General features: G+C 39.9%; 1 protein-coding gene across 1 annotated transcript in view; it reads right to left on the reverse strand.

Annotated features, from left to right (window-relative positions):
• The window catches only part of INPP5F (inositol polyphosphate-5-phosphatase F), a 75378-nt gene that overhangs the window by 47123 nt on the left and 10447 nt on the right, over positions 1–17808 (reverse strand). The window contains exon 2 of the mRNA XM_081073993.1: positions 9870–9950. Coding sequence (XP_080930119.1) covers positions 9870–9950 — 81 coding nt within the window. The remainder of the gene's footprint in view (positions 1–9869; positions 9951–17808) is intronic.

The raw sequence follows: 17808 nt of genomic DNA on the forward strand, positions 1-17808 counted from the left end.
TTCCTTCTTACATCTCTGCACTTCCATTTTCTTTTTGCCTGGAGAACTCTAGTATTTCTCTTAGTGCAGATACTGCTGGTGATGAATTCTCCATTTCTATTTGTCTCAAAATTAGTATTTCCTTAATTTCTGAAGGTATAAAATGTTAGAAGGCACTTTGAAGATATTATCCTATTGTCTTCTGGCTTCCATCGCTCCTATCAAGGCTTACTACATACCTTTACATTTAATGAGTATTTTTTCTTTGGCTGCCTTAGGATGTTTTCTGTCTTTAGTTTTCATCAGGTTTACTATGAAGTACCTAAGTGTGATTTTCTTTAAATTTTTTCCCTTGTGGTTCAAAATACTACTTGAAACTGTGACTTGTATTTATAGTTGGTTTTGGAAAATTCTTGGCTATTATTACTTCAAATACTGTGAATCTGTTGCTGTCAAAAACAAAATCTGACTAGTTTCTCTTGACTCCTTTTTTCTAAATATATGAAGTATCTTTAATGATCCATTATATATTAACACACTATGCATTCTAAGAGATTCTAATAATTGGGATAATATATTAATGACTTATCTCAAGGTAAATTATGTTCCACTTAGAAGAATTCTGGGTTTTTTTTCCAAGAAAATAAATCTTTGGTAGGAATTTAAATTCAGTCCAATATGTGCATAAAACCTACTCCACTGATACCCATTGCATAAGCTATTAATTGACCATTTAGTACTTTCAAATGAATATGAGCCTAAGTCTATAAAGCAGGTTGCATGCAAACTTATGCCTAAATTTAAATTTCTACTCAAGATGTTAATTCATGGTATTTTAAATTTTTGGATTCATATTTAAAGCCTTTTCTATTTTTTTTAAACAAATTAAGAGAAACGCGCTTTTTTTTCCTACTTGAAATAGAGCACTACACTTCCCTGAATATACTTCAGGGAGCATCATACATCAAGTGAAATTACAGGTAATACTGTCGCCACACCAACGCTGGTATTTTCACTGGCAGGAACCTGTGGTTCCATCACAAGGGCCTTTCTGTCGCTGGATGCCTCCGGTGAGCATCGTTCAAGGCTCCCCTCCCGCGGTTGTCACGTCTGAGTCAGTCTCCGACAGAAGCTCTTCATTGGAGGTTTGAGCTTTGAAACCACCAATGAGAGTCTGAGGAGCTGCTCTGGGCAATGGGGAACCTCACACTATGAGGTGATGAGAGACCCAAACACCATGCGCTGCAAGGCTTTGGGTTTGTCACCAATGCCACCATGGAGGAGGTGGGTGCAGCCGTGAAGGCAAAGCCACACAAGGGGGAGGGAAGCTGTGGAACCAGAGGGCTGTCTCAAAAGAAGGTTCTCAAAGACCTGGTGTCCACTTCACTGCGGAAAAGATTTTTGTGGATGGTATTAAAGACGACACTGGAGAACATCACCTAAGAGGTGATTTTGAACAGTGGAGGGAAAACTGAAGTGACTGAAATCACGACTGACCGAGGCAGTGACAAGAAAAGAGGCTCTGCTTTTGTCACCTTTGATGACTGTGACCCTGTAGACAAGACTGTCATTCACAAACACCACACTGTGAGTGGCCACAACTGTGAAGAAAGGAAAGCCCTATCTAAGCAAGCGATGGCTAGTGCCTCATCCAGCCAAAGAGGTCGAAGTGGTTCTGGAAACTTCCATGTTGGTCGAGGAGGTGGTTTTGGTGGGAATGGCAATTTTGGCCGTGGAAGAAACGTCAGTGGTCGAGGTGACTTTGGTGGCAATCGTGGTGGTGAGGACATGGTGGCAGTGGGCATGGCTATAATGGATTTGGTGATGAGGGAAGCAGTTTTGGAGGTGGCAGAAGCTAGAGTGATTTTGGCAATTACAACAATCAATCTTCAAATTTTGGACCCATGAAAGGAGGCAACTTTGGAGGCAGAAGCTCTGGCCCCTGTGGTGGTGGAGGCCAATACTTTGCCAAACCACGAAACCAAGGAGGCTATGGTGTTCCAGCAGCAGCAGTAGCTATGGCAGTAGCAGAAGGTTTTAATCACTGCCAGGAAACAAAGCGCAGCAGGAGAGGACAGCCAGAGAAGTGAGAGGGAAGCTCCAGGTTACAACAGATTTGTGAACTCAGCCGAGCACAGTGGTGGCGGGGCCTCGCTGCTACAAAGAAGACATGTTTTAGACAATACTTCTTTGTATGGGCAAAAAGTTCAAGGACTGTATTTGTGACTAATTGTATAACAGGTTATTTTAGTTTCTGTTCTGTGGAAAGTGGCAAGTATTCCAACAAAGGGTCTTAATGTAGGCTTTGATTTTTTTTTTGCACCAATGCTGTTGATTGCTAAATGTAATCATCTGATCATGACACTGAATAAATGTGTCTAAAAAAAAAGTGCATCATATCGAGCTTCTAATATTCTCAGGGACTAAAGAGCCAATTACTAATTTGTTCATCTTCCAAACACAGTAATTCAATGTTTCTTGACTGTGGCCTACTAAGGTTTCCTAAATCTGGGTTTATAGAAAGCTGACAATGACTCATAAGGAGAGCATCTAAGGCAAGAGGCTCTTAAAAGGCTCCATTTCAAAAGAACCAATGGTGGAATCAGGAGCATATTCAGCTTAGCCTATGAAGCTTAGGATAAAGTTAAATTCATCATAATAGTAAAATCCCTAACACAACCTGCCATAAACTGAAATAACTATTATATTCTCTAAAAATATAAGTTCTCTTCTATCTATAATGGTCTTAAACTAGAAAAGGTTTTAAGCATTAAGTATAAAGCATCAAGTATGAATGGGCAAAATAAATTTCTATAGAAAAGTACATTTTCCAGATAACTAGAGTTTATCCTCCTGAAGTGCTAAGATGTTTGCTTACATGTTTATTTTAAAACTTTAATATATTACATACCATCCTACCCGTTAAACCTCTGCATACTGAATAATTGGGATTTTTATTCATGATAGAGGTTGCTCATCATGAAGATAATTACTGCTTTGAGAGGTGATATAAGTATGCTTCAAGGTCGGAGGCAACTGACCCCTGCATAAAGGAACCCAAACCCACAGGCTGTGATAAACCTGAGAGACAAATCAGTTAAATGAATAACCTTCATTTTCTGCTCTGGATGGCAGATATTGACTGGCCACATCTAAGTAAGTGAGAACTCACTATATTTATCAAGAATCTCCTTTTTAAAAAAATACAATTAGACCTATTAATAATTTGATTGTAATCAAATTGTTCAAAATGTTCAATAAGATGAAAAGTTCGAGGATATAAATGAAATATAGAAAGCACCTTTATAGGTGGCCCATACATATATGCTTAACAATCCTCTTTATGGAGCTAAGAACTTTTAATATCACTACCATAGGAATCACTGAGGAAAACTAAAATTTAAGAACAAATGGGTTTAGGACTAGAAAATGGAATGATAGTGGAATAGCCTAAGAGTCAAGCTGGCCTCCCTCTAAGTATCTCTCTAACCGAAAATATAAAAATCTGTCAGTTAAAGATGTGCTCAGAAAAAGCGGCATGTTCATCTGACGACCCTTGGGAGAGCTCAGAATTGTGGGTCACGTTCATGTGTCTAGTTCAAGCATCGCTCCTCCCAGGGCGATGGGTCCATCTGCGCCAAGGGTGTCCTCCAGAAGAAGATATTTAAACAGAAGCAATATCGAGTGTCATGTCCCAAGAGCCAGGTCTCTAGCAGAGGCTGAGAGTTCTGCAGGGGCCCTGCCAGGCTCCTCTTCCCTTTTCTCCAGCGCCCTGAAGGACTGGGTTTTCTAATAGCTTCTTAGCAATCTTAGTGACACTCCATTCCTTCATCACTAATATATATAAAATATTTCATGTGGCTAGTGTCATAGCAAGACAATCTCCGTAGACAGCAGTGGACTGAAATCATACACTTAAAATCCTATGCATAATACATTTTGCCATTTTAACGATTGAGACATCGTCACAACTTCAAAAGTAGAGAAATGGCAGATGGCAAAGTACTATTTTAATGGAGGAGAGCAACTTGAGGCAACTGTGGCTATTCAATACTACGAGTAGCAATTCACTTAATTACTAAACTAGGAGCGTCTATTGCCAAGTTAATCAAGACTCCTGACAATTTTCTCTTCAGGCTCTTTCTGAATATATCATGGAGTATATACATTTGCTTTTTATATTCATATATTTCTTACCCTGACTGAGCTTATCCTCTTCTCAATCTTCAAAATGATTTAGCTCTTGTGATCCATTTAAAATCTCCAGCCTAAAGCAATATTTTCATGGATAGTAGCTGTGTAAAGATCCAGCTATCTCCCTGACATTACACAGAAAATAAAGAGAGGAAACACAGCAATCATGTGGCCCTTGCACAGCTGCTGACTCTGCCAAGAACCAGGTCTCCTCTCACTCCCCCACCCCCACCCTGGCGCTGTCCACATTATCTTACTCGTTTTGGGGGCCTCAGCGCAGACATCACTTCCTCAGGGAAGCCTTCTGTCCAGGATCCCCGGCCCCAGCAGTCAAGCCCCTCTGCCATGTGCTTCCCAACATCCTCCCACGTTTTGCTTCAGAAGCTTAACTCGAATGATAAAGCTGCGTGAGCGGTAATTCACATCTACCTCTGGCATTCAAGTCTATGCTCCAGGAAGTCTGAGTTTTGCTCACCATGCAGCCCAAGCACTGAATGCAGGCCTTGGCACACAGTAGGCACTCCATAAATATGTATTAAATAAACATCTGCTGAATGGTTTTGAATAACCCTGCTCAGGGGGAGATGACACTGAGCAAAACAGGCACAGCCCGTCTTGGAGCTTATCCTCCAGAAGAGGCATAGACAAAAAAGAAAACAAAAATTAATGTGTAATTACAATTGTGCTAAGAATTCGACTATGAGTCTTCCTTCCTCCTGGACACAAGGAATAAATGTTGATTTTTTTCACAAAGTTTTACTTTTCTTTCATCTGTTTAGCATATTGCATGTCAAGTTCCTCATGTTAATAAATCCCAACTGATCAAACCAAAGTCAGACACATTCAAGTTGTCAGAGATGACATTACACACTGGCTGAAAGTCCACCTGCCTGCAAACGTCTAGGGAAGCGGCCTTACAAACCAGCCTTGCAAACCGCAGAAAGGCTAGCGATTCTAAGTAGGTATTTTCTAGAGACCAAGGTTAACAGAGCAATTTTTTTGGCAGAGCTTGCTAAAAGGAAAGGCAGTTAGCGAAGGATACCGCAACCAAATAACACTTTAAGATTCTTCCACCACACTATTTTTCAAAAGGAACACATGGATTATGAAATGACCGTCACTCATGCTACTAACATTTTACTACTGAAAACTACTTTTTATAATTTCTACCATGTAGTCTTTTAGAGACATGTTAATATCGTTATAGTTTTAGTAAATACCAACATTATTGGAAGACATTATTGGAAGGTTTAAAATTGGTTCAAAACTGTATAGGTAAAAAAAAAACACACACACACAACTGTATACGTAGAACTTCAGTTGTTCTCTAGTAGAATATCTGACACCTCTAAGTCACCTTTAAAACTAGGGAAAAAATAATAGTCCACATGGATGGAATGCTTCCTATTATCGGGAACCATGCTAAATACTTTATGTTTTATTAAATCTTACAATAACTGTGTCGAGGAGGTGTTACCACCTTTGTCTTCCAGTTCACACTTGAAGCTTAGAAGAAATAACCTAACCCAAGGCAACTGCTGCTTGTCAGGTTTAGTCTACCTCGGGGGCAAGTGCCTTCTCAAGTGATTGGCCCTTCTCACTGTGACATGAAGGCTGAGAAGCAATAGTGGGAATTCCCTTTGACATGCTTTTGTCACAACCATTCCAGTGGACACTAGCTTGCCGTTATTTGCTAAACTATATCCCCTCAAAATTCATATTGGAGTCCTAACCCCCCGTACCTCAGAATGTCACCCTATTCTAAAGAAATAGGGTCTTTAAAGAGGTAAGTTTAAATTAAAATTAAGTCATAAGTGTGAACCAATATGACTGGTGACCTTATAAGAGGAAATTGGGGCACAGACACACAGAGAAAAGATGTGAAGACACAGGGAGAAGATGGCCATCTGCAAGCCAAGGAGAGAGGCCTCAGAAGAAACCAACCCTGAAGACAACTGATCTCAGACTCCCCAAACTGTGAGAAAATAAACTTCTGTTGTTTACACCACCCAGTTTGCAGAACTTTGCTATGGCAGCCTGAGCAAACTAATACAGTTCCTAAGTCACGCCTGCTTACTTACATTCCACGGAGCTCAAAGTTCAGTGACAGTCACGAAGAGCAGTACTGCTCTCTCACGCCATTCTTAGACTGTCAATGACAACTGCATCTCATAGGCAAGAACAAAACTTCGTGCATGAATATGTAGAGAGGAAGCAGGCGGGGCAACAGGAGTGAGAAAGAGTTTAAGTACAGACGTTTTATTCCCCTCAGGCTCTACCCCAGAAGGTAAGCTGCTCCCACAGGAAAATGCATCTGTGGTAGTTATCCCGGTTCTAGTACTTACCAGGAGCACACCTGCCATCGGCCCAGCCAATGGTGTGGCCAGAGCGAGAGCTTTAAAGGGGTGCGGGGAGCGGAGGGGAGGAAGCATCCCCAAGACAGGATGAGGAAAGAGAAGGCGAGAAGTGAGATGAAAGCTCAGAATGTGAGGAGGCGAGGTGGAACGACACCCACAGGGTGGGGCTGCAATTTTTTCACCAGTGAAGACAGCAGGGGGCCCAGAAAAGATTTTCCTTTGTTTCCTCCCCACTCCCTTTCTTAACAGCCAAACCTCAAAAGTGATGTGACAAGAAAAAAAAGGTAGAGATTAGGAAAGTGATAAATTGAGACACATTCCCTGTCGTCCTTTCCTTTTTAAAAAATATTTTCCTTTCCCAGTTCACTCTATTCCCCGCTTCTCCCTCTTCCAAAATATCCTATATGAGAGGTACCCCCCTGCCTACCTTTTTTTCCAAAGAAAGGCAGCGGCGCAAGGAGGGGAAGTACATGAAAACAGGGGCTGACCGCAGGACAGGACCTTACCTCCCCACCTCATAGCAATGACCATTCACAGGATCAGAAACTCATCAACCAGTCACATTTTTGTACATTGCTTATAGGAGATGGATTTTGGGTTGTCTGTCAAGTCCAAACCCTCCTGCTGCGCCGGGCCCCCACTGCTACAGGAGTGGCCCTCTGGAGCATGTCTGAACTTTGTGACCAGGGAAGGCCTTTGGCCCACGGATCTGAACTAGACTCACTACCTCTTAGATGACCAGCCAGTCTCCAGTGCTTGTAGGAAACATCAGGATGGGCTGAGATTGGGTTGAGTACCATAAAAGGGCAGAAATTTTGTCCTATATGCACGGAAATAGAGAAAGCCAGAGGTACAAGGAGAGTGGCGGTCAGAGACCACGTGCACCAGAAAAAGTAACCTCGGACCCTGTACAACACCCGCTTCTTGATTTGGATCCCTTAGGTTCCTTATAAAAATATGTGGGATGCTTTGTATTTTTTTGTATAAGCTAATAGATTTGTATTTGCAACCAACAGGGTCTGGATAAAATGGTGATTTATAATTTATTAAGCATCTTTGGGTATAATTTTCTCATTGGAGACTCATTATACCCTAGGGAAAAAAGAGAGCAGTTATTTTTACTCCTGTTTTACTGCTTCCGAAGTAGAGCCTCAAGGACGTTACAGCCCTAAGGGACCTCCCCTCCCACATGGGCTCTGGGCTTGGCTATGTGACCTGCTTTGGCCAGTGGGATATTAGCGAGCTCAGTGACACCAGCAGAGGCTTCATAAACCTTACACATTGGGAACTGTCTTGTAGCCAACACGCTCAAAGGCTATCCAGCTATCCAGGTGAGAGAAGACCCAAGGAGAGGCCAGATGAAGGAAAAGCGAGACACACCGGGCAAACCCCCAGCTCAATGCTTCCCCATGAATGACTCCAGCCAACAGAATAAAAGAGCAGAAGAGCCTCCTGGTCAATCCATAGACTCTACACTGTTGTTTTAAGGCATTAACTTTGGGGATGGCTTGTTACACGGCAGTAGATAAATGAAACGGATGTTAAGTAACCTCCCCGAACCTCAAAGCTAATAAACAAAGTTTGACGGCAGGTCTTCTGATTGATTTCAGTCATGTACTCACTGCTCCAAGATGTGACTCAAATTGAAGAAAAATAACTCAAAAGCTTCGAACACTTCATTTAAACAACAGAAAATGAATTTTAGCTCAGAACACTCAGCTATGAAATTATCCTGTCAGCATATAAATGAATTAAAAATATGTAAATGTGGACAGGTAGGAGAGTGTTACTAAAATACTTAGCATGGTTACACAATGTCTAAATGCTTTTTTCTTCTGTAGAGAAAGAATCAAAAAACTACCAAAGGCAGAATATAAAACAATGTTCATAGCAGTATTATTTCTAATAGCAAAAAAACAAAAAGAAATTACCCAGTGACAAGAAAAAGGACAAATTATGATACAGTGATACAACAGTATAAATAAGGAACTAAAGTTTCATACATTAATATAAATAAATCTAAAAAATATAAAGTTGAGTGAGGGGGGAAAAGAAGTGAAAGAACACAGCTTGATATCAGTTATTTTTAAAAATCCCCAAAATATAAACCGCAGCACATATAGTTTAGGGATACATTTATACTAAAAACAACAATGAAAATCAAGGGAATAAGTACAAAATTTAAAATGGCAGGTTCTCCTGAAGAAAAGGAAGCAAGATAAATTACAGTCAGAGAAAGGCACAGTGAAAACTCCAAAGACACTGGTCATGTTTCATTTTTTAAGCTGGGTGGTAGCTATATATATTTGTTTTACAAAACCATATACATGTGATAAACAGCATGTGTATTTAAAATATATTTCATAATGAGAACAAATTTTTTAAAAATAACCGAAGAATCTAACAAAGGAAAATTAGATTCGCTGGCAATACGTGCTTTATAACACCCAGAAATCAACCGAGCTCCCACATGCTCAGTGATTTTATTTTACAATAAAAACGCACACTACAGAGATAGCTATACTTCCAATTACACAGCAACAATGGTACAGCCTCCAATAGTCCATAACTCATATTAAAATTAATACCAAAGGAAAAATAGATACTTAAATTTAGTGCTTAAAATTTTTCACTTAATCTTTTTCAGGACTCTTTGGGACCTGCCCACATAACATCTAATTTCTTGTGAACAAAATTCCCTCTGAACCAAGGGCACAGGTGCCTGTCCTTCCAAGAAAGGGCCTGGCGAATGACCTAGACCTTCCATTCAGTTGCCTGACCTGGAGGGGGCTCCCAGAAAGGACCACTCTCCATACAAATGGACAGCTGACCCAAAGTCAACAGTCAGGGTCTGCCACCTGCCTTCCTCTCCAGCCTTATTCTTCTATCCTTTCCCTTGGAATCAGTGCAGTTGCTGTATTTTTCCATCAGAGTATCTACCACCACCATCAAATAATTATACGTTTATTTCAGTGGTTACTCACTAATGTCTGTCTTCTCCCTGAATTATAAGCTCCATGAGAGTGGGAATAGGTCAGTTTTTGCTCACTATTGTGTTCTATCAACTGGCACAATTCCTGACACATAGTAGGCATTTGATAAATTGTTGGTTTTTTTAAAAGATGAAGAAAGGATTGTAATATTATGTGTTCCTTTCTCTAAAACTTAATTTTTATTTCATGAAAAAAAAATACAGGGAAATACACCCACTTTGGGCAGACTCAAAATTAAGGCAAAGGAATCAAAGCTATAACAGAATCTACATTTATCCTCAAAGAAGAAAACATCAGAGATTGCCACATTAAATTTGACAAGTTTAAGAAGTTTACAGAAACATACCTGAATGAAGCTGAATTTTCCCAATAACACCTTCGACCAGACCCAAACAAATGGGATTCCAAGCAAGAAGTAGATCAGTAGCTAAAATAAAATAAGAAGCAGTCATGAGAGAATATTCATCAGAAAACATATTCAAACAGTATCTTTAGCAGTATACTAAAAAATGATCAATGTCCCAAAAGAGCAGTTATGAATACCCAGAACTGAATATATTACCATCAAGCAGTTTTTAAAAAGTATTAAACCCGCGGCCTGCATAAGGCTTCTAATAGAAGGACAGTTGTGGGGCAAGAACTGACATTGAAACTGCTCAGAGGGGAGGCAGTGCTCTGGCGCCCTGTAGTGGAGGCAAGAGGCTGGTACACTCCCGGATCACACGGAGGAGTCCTCCGCAGGCCTGCAGCCACAGCCAGTCCCGCATCCAAAGACAAGGCCTGAGAGACCCATGGGGATGTCCCCTTACTGTGGTCTGCAGAATGCCCTTCCCCTTTCCCCAAAGAAGCAAAGAAATCCACAAAGCCAGAAAGCCAGCGCTCTTTTACGTGACTTCTAGGGCAAAAGCAAGAGGAGCTGCTTCCATTTATTGAGTGCCTACTGTTTGCCAAGCATCCCAGTCAGGGTTCCTCATTTCAGCCACAGAGCAATGATTCGAGTGACTGTTTTCTCAGTTTTCCCAAGGATGGCAAATGACTGCTCCCGTTCAAGAGGCACAGGAGAGAAGCTAATTCACACACAGTGAAAGCCTGAGGACATTAGGGCTTAATTCTCTTGTGGAGCCCGGGTTGCAAAAGGCTGTTTATATGCATGGCGGTAAATGTAACATTAATGGTAGTTCAATAGCTGGAAAAGATTAGCGAGAATGAAAACAATATTTCTCTTGGCAGAAAATTTAAATTACGTTTTAATTATTACCCTTGAAATTTTATTTTAGTAAAAATTACAATCAATCTACAACTTAGGGGTAATTACAGACTTAGTTCAGTCTCCAAATCCATTTGAGTTTAGCCTATTGTATCTCTGTAACAACGTCTTTGTTGTTAATGATACATTCAATGGGAGGCAAAAAAGTGGACTTCTCTTTGTTTTTATTCAAGAATTAAAGTAAAATAAGGAATTAATTTTTTAAAGGTTGTTATCTACATTATCATTTCCAATCTTGACAACTCTGAGTTAGGAATTAGGATGCCATTTTACAGGTGAGCAAATGGAACCTTAGATAAGTCACATGGCCATGTCATACAGTGGATCAAGGGCAGAGCTGCGATTCAAAGCCAGGTCTGCATGACCCACGTAACCATCCTACTGCAGTGCCTCCCTCAGAGCCTACACATGGATCTAATTAATACTTACATTTTAAATAACAGGCATTCTTATTACAAAAGTAATATTGCATAAAATTAGAAAAAATATTTTATCACTCCCACCCCACCACCCAGAGATAACTTACTATTTTGCTACATTTCAGGTCATATGTTTGTGTGTATACCCAACTACAATACTGCGAATATGGCATTACATGCTAATTTATTTCTTGGAACATTTCAAGAGTATTTTCTCATGTCTTTAAAATACTCTTCAAAATTACATCTTCACATCTGCATAATTTTCCACTTATGGAAGCACTTCCTCACTCATGGGAATTTAAGTGATTTCCATTTTTTTCCTAGTATAAAAAATACTGTAATAAATGATGAATATTATGCAAATATCTTATTTGCTTCCCTAATCAATAGCTTTAGGACAGATTCCTAGGAATGAAATTAGTAGGTAAAAACATTAAAAAATTTAAAGCTTCCAAATATTACCAAATTGCTTTCTAAAAAGGTTATATACCAAGTTAGATTTCTGCCAGAAGCATATGAAAATGCTTGTTTTAAAGTACTCCTGCTATTATTTAGAATTTCTTTTTTAATTTTGCTAATTTGATATCTATTGCCTAACAGGATATTTATTTTCTTTCCATTGATGGTAAGACTAAACATTTAATTGTAAAATTGGCTGCTTATGTTTCTTCCACTCTGATTTTCTTGTTCATGATCTTCTGACAATCTTTCTTTATATTTCTTATTGAGTTCTTTTTATAAGGACATCAACTCTGACAAGTTTGCAAATATTTTCAGTTTTTAATTTTGATATAAATCTATCGTCTTTTCATTATCTTTAATGTTTAAAAGTTGTTCTTACCCAAATCAATTATTTATTAATTACATCTGTTATTTTTTTAAAATCTAACTCCACTGGAATTCATATTGGTATACAGACTAAAAATACTCTATTTATTTTCATGTAGTGAGCCAGAAGAGTCCCTGTATCAGGCAGACCAAGTGTCCACATTCAAAACAGGTGCCCCTGATAAGGAAAGAGCTCCAGCTACCCATAGCCCTGCACCCTGACCTCAGAGGAACAGACCACAGTTGTCAGACTCTACCCCTTGGATACCAAAGGAGCTCTAGGAATAGGCAGGAGGAAGAAAAAGTTAGAACTAAAGCAGTCAGGGACAGTTACACAGAAGTGGAACTTCAAGCATAAGGAAAGCAGTCAAAACAATAATACAGAGAAAAGAAAGTGCTAGCTTTGTCCTAGAATTAATCCCTTCATTGGGAAACACTTATCAAATACCTGCCAGGAACCAGGTATGGTATCAGGCTAAGATGATATAAAAATAAAGGAGCAAACAGTCTAGAACAGGAAACCACTGGGCATGGTGGAGATTTGAACTGATAAGACTGGAAACCGTAATCTAAGGCCAATTGTGGGGAGACTTAAATAAAAGACTAATGAGCCTGTGCTTCCTGGAGACTGTGGCAGGCTGATAATGACATAAGTGAAACAAGATTGCAGCCAGAGGTTAGCTGACAGTATTGAAACTAGATGGAGATTGAGAGTAAGGAAAGGAGCTAGAAGATTATTGCAAGTCTTGGCTTGAAAAGACATGGAGCTACTCTTGCTTGGGGAGTGAGGTGGGCAGTAGGTGAAGAATGCAAAGGAAATTAACATGAAACACTTCAAAGGAGGCTGTGTGAAGGACAGGAAGAATGTAAATCAAAAATGATATTGAAACATCTATTCTCTCCTTAGGTGGGGGGAGAAGATGAGGACAGGAACAAGAAAAGTAAGAGGGAGCAAGGCAGAAAGGACAGGGTATCCAGCAGCGGGGAGAAAAGAATGGGGAGAACCTCCTAACTCAATACCCTTTTGCATCTTTGGCATTTTGAACCATGTGACTACATCAGCCATTCAACAAAATTAAATGTTGACTTTAAAAAACTATAAAGATGACCAACTTTTGTGGTCTAAAGATTAAAAATAAGTCAGTGATAATCTGTGAGGTCCAGAGAGAGAACCAGTTAAACCCATTAAGACTGAGTTCATGGTAGGATGATGAAGAAGTGTCTAGATATAAGAACCAGAGATTTTAAAGGGGGGAAAAAAAAACCAAGATGATAACATTAAAAGCACAGGTTAACCTTGTAAAGGAAGGATACCAGTTTTTTCTAAGTCTGGAAGCAGAGACGAAATGCTAAATATAGAAATGGAGAAGAGAAGCAGATGAATATATTGGATGGCCTTGACTCAGTAAAAATAGGATGCAAAGTCATCTTTGCTTTAGCAGGGGAAGGACAGGGGAATAGAGGGGCAGCAGACACTTGGCATGGTGAAGGGAGTCCAGAAAGTCAAATCGTAAATGTTCTATGTGCTTGAAAAGCATGTATATTTTTCACTTAGTGTTTTCAAATAAAAGGGCATCAATCCATTAGTAGGTCATGAAATCAATTCTGTATAATGAGATCAGCATTAACAGCAATGAAACAGAACAGAAAACAAAATTGTACCATGTAAGGGGAAACATATTTGATATAATGGGTGGGTTCAAATGTTTGAACACACTATTTAACTTTGGGACCAGGGCTCATTATATCAACTTTGTTGATTATTTTGTTCAACTCCTTTATGTACATGATCATTTGTTTTGACTGCTTAATCTAATCATTTTTGAGAAAGGGCTTTTTTTTTTTTTTTTAATCTCAGGCTCTGTTTTTTCCACTTTTCCTTAATTCTTGCTTTATATTTTTTGAGACTATGTTATTATGCATCTACAGATTCAGGATTATCATATTCTTCCTGGTAAACTGCTATGTTTATCAGGATGTAACTGCTTTTATTTCAAATAATGCTCTTTGCCCTAAAGTCTAGCTTGTCTAACATTAATATTGTGAAGGAAATACATTAGGCACACAGAGGGATAAATATGAACATTGCTAATCCAATCGTATTATTTCTCCTCCTCCCCACGGCTTAAGAAACAAGTCCAAATTCCTTGGAAAGGCTTGTGAGGCCCTGCCTGGGCCACTCCCCTCCGCCCTCCTCCTGCCTCCCCACCCCCAGCATCCTGGCCTTCCTTCAGAAGTGTACACAGGCTGGACAGGGAATGCTGCTCCCCACCCACTTCCGCCTGCTTTTCATTCCAGACTCAGAACAAGGGTCACTGGTGTTCCCTGACACATTCCCCACTCCACCCACCCAGTAAAACCCATGGGATCTCTTTTGTGACCCTCCTGAACCCTGCTCATTTTTCCATCACAACACCTTACTTTGGGTTAATGCACCTAATTATTGACTTGCCTGTCTCCCCAAGTGAGCAGGAAGCTCATCAACAACAGGAAGCTCATTAAGTCTCATTTAACTTTATGTCCCCAGTGCATGGTACCCAGCAGGCTCCAAAACGCTGAGTGGACAAATGAAAGTATGACAGAATCAAGAGGCAAGTTGAAGGCAGATAATTTGCAATGAATCATGTTAGAAGGGTTCCCTATTTAAAGTGGCAAAGTTCAAGTCATCTGGTCTGTCTCGGATAAAGACACCAGGGTTGGTAGAGGTAAAGTGACAGGCCAGCACTCACGGCTTGTCCAAACCACTCAGCCCAGGGCTCTTTCTAACATACCTCTAACACCGTCAGTTTCCCCACCAACTTCTCAGGCATGATACTCTCATTTTATTTCTGTTCGGGACTTCCAGCTCACCACCATCATTCCAGCTGCATAAGCCAGACCTGGGAGACATCCAAAATGCGTTTCTTCCTCACCAAGTCCTGTTGATTCTATCTCCTCAATATCGATGAATGTTTCACTTCCCTCCATCCCACTGCCCCTATCCTTGCCCAGGGCCAAGACCTCCCCAATCTGGATCATTGTTTAAAAAGCTCTTGTCAGTCCTATATCTACCAGGCTGCTTACATGTGACAGACCCTCAGATATTTATTGAATGCAAGGAGGACTCCAGGTGGTTTGGTACCGTGGGGCCCTAAGGTAACAGGCAGGGAGCTGTAAGAACCAGGCTGAAGAACTACACAGAGACCAACTCAGGAAGACAACAGATAGTGAATTCAGGAGCCATTTCCTCCAGACAGGGCAGACTTGTATTTGAGACTGAACATGTGCCAGTGTGTAGGACATGAGAGGGCAGGCCTACAGCCAGAGATCTAGATAAGAGTGTGCACGAGGGCAGCCTGGAGTTGCCTCTGGAGTTGGAAGTCTGGACAGTCCAGAAGCGCAGGCATGATGTGGGCACAGCCAGGTTCAGTCTCCCAGGTGAAGAGTCCTAGCTCACTGCAGCCTATGAACCCTTCTCAGTTTGTTTCCTCTTTTGTAAATGGGAATTTCATCTCATTTATAGGGGTTTTTTGAGGATTAAATGAGATAATTATGTAAAAGTGCCCCACACAACGTCTGGTACCTAAACGTTCAATAAGGTTTAGCTCAAGTTGGGAAATGCACATGCATTTAAAATCCTAAGTTACTACCACTCAATAAACCTCTCCACAGAGTTTTGTTTCAAGAGCACACATACAGCTTTATAGAGGAAAGGATGAAGAAGAAAAAAACCCCTATTTCAATATGTTTTTTACTTATTGGGTATTACGGTAAGGCCATAATTCCTGAAAGTATCCTCAGAGTAATAAATGTTTTATGAAAATCTCAGTGCATAGATATGTCCCTAGACTTTTGTTTCCTCATATGAAACATAGATTTGCAGCTCTGCTGCAGCTCCAAACAAGGCATCCAGTCTCAGCAACCCAACTGGCAAATTAAGCACGACTATCAGCTTCCTCCCTTCCTGTAAGTCCCCCACATGGGACAGAGGGAGAATCTAGAAGAGGCAAGAGTTTAAAGGGAGGTAAAATTATGCTTAGGAAAAAGATACGGATATTGGTAAATTTTAGGTATGTATGTGAAAATAAGTACTGGGTCCTAAGTCTTGAGAAACCATAGGAGAACAGGAATAGAACGTATAACTTTAGCCAGCAACAGAAATACACCTGACAAAAATTCAAGATATCCTATGAAAGACAAGAAAAGGTGGTACGGAAAAAAAATAAGAAAAAAGCATGGTAAACATGAATAAAAGGTAGAAATAACTCCTAATACATTAATAATTACAATAAATGTAAAGTTTCAACTAACCAATTAAAAGACAGACTATTCAGTCTCAACCCTTCTCTCAGTTTATTTGATTCTAAGCCTATTTGGTTTCCCACTGGATACCTGTGGGCTAGCACAGTGTTTGGTGCATAGCCGGCACTTATTCAAAAGTTACTGAACCAAATGAATAAAGGAGTAAAAGCATGAAATATTGAATCAGAAAAATGGATGCCTCCGACCAATTGCTTATTTTCATTGAGTTTTAATAGGACTCACACCTTAAGTTGTCATTGTTTTTAAAGGAAACCCCAACACACCAGTCTTTGCTATACAAGCACTTTTAATAATAAAAACATTTACCATGCGGTAAGTAAAATAAACGATGAGCATGTGATTTCTCACAATGAAAGGCTTACCTAAAACTTCTCAGGGAAACCATCTCAAAATCTCTAGCTGGTACCCATGGTTTCTCAAACCAACATGGAGATAAGAGACACAAGACACGAGAGGAAGGCCTGAAGCAATGTACCTGGCACAAGGTGAGAGGCTCAGTGCGTCTTGTTGAGCTGCTATGACTTTGCTGCCTAGTATAGTGCCTGGCACACAACAGACACTTCAAAATGTGTGCGTGTGTGTGTGTGTGTGTGTGTGTGTGTGTGTATTTTAATCTGTTACTCTTCACTTCGGAAATAAAACAAGTTGGCATTGGCAGAGTCTGAATAGGAAACATGTTGCCAATGATATTAGTCTATGCATATGTCACAAGTACACTCAGAATAGAGACTGTCACCAATATTAATGGCTTCTCTGCAGGCAGAAGGCATTGGAATGGCAAAGAAAATGACCAGTGGACTTATCCCATCCTTCCACAAAGAACAGCTACATAATCAATCTGCTCCGACACACTTAATGCTTTCTAATCTTCCTTCAAAGGGTACACTCCAATGTGGCATAAAAGTCAAAAGAGAAACATCTGACATTTGCAAATAGGTTTTAAAATTTAGGATTATCAAAGTTATCTAGTAAAGAGTAGAGTTGCTTACAAGTTACAAAAGGACAGCATTTAAGAAATGCCAAATTTTAATCAGTAAACTAAGTAAAGTAATATACACCAAAAGACATAGTATTTTGTCAGAAGCTTAATTGTTTGACCCATTAGGCCTAACATTTCCATTCTTATTTCAGATCCATTTGGCCATACATGGCTTTTATTTTCACATGCCCTGCTCTTCCTGGTACGCAGAAAACAACTGATTAACTACTCTGTGCCTGCAGAGAGCATGAGTCATTCATTCCAACACCCCAGAGTGAGGACATTCCCTCAGCCCAAGAACAAGCCTGAGTTTTGCACAACTGCTGAAGTTTCACTTGTCTTTAAAGAAAAAATAAATTAAAAAGTGCCAGGGTATATATATATACACATAAATAATCAGACCCAACTTTCATTTCCTGCTAAAGACTGAAGTCTGAAAACACAATTACCAAAGTCAAACAGATGAGGTAAAGAGTTCCTAAATGTA

This window comes from Rhinolophus hipposideros (assembly GCF_964194185.1).
Source record: "Rhinolophus hipposideros genome assembly, chromosome: 15".
Classification (NCBI taxonomy): Eukaryota; Metazoa; Chordata; class Mammalia; order Chiroptera; family Rhinolophidae; genus Rhinolophus; species Rhinolophus hipposideros.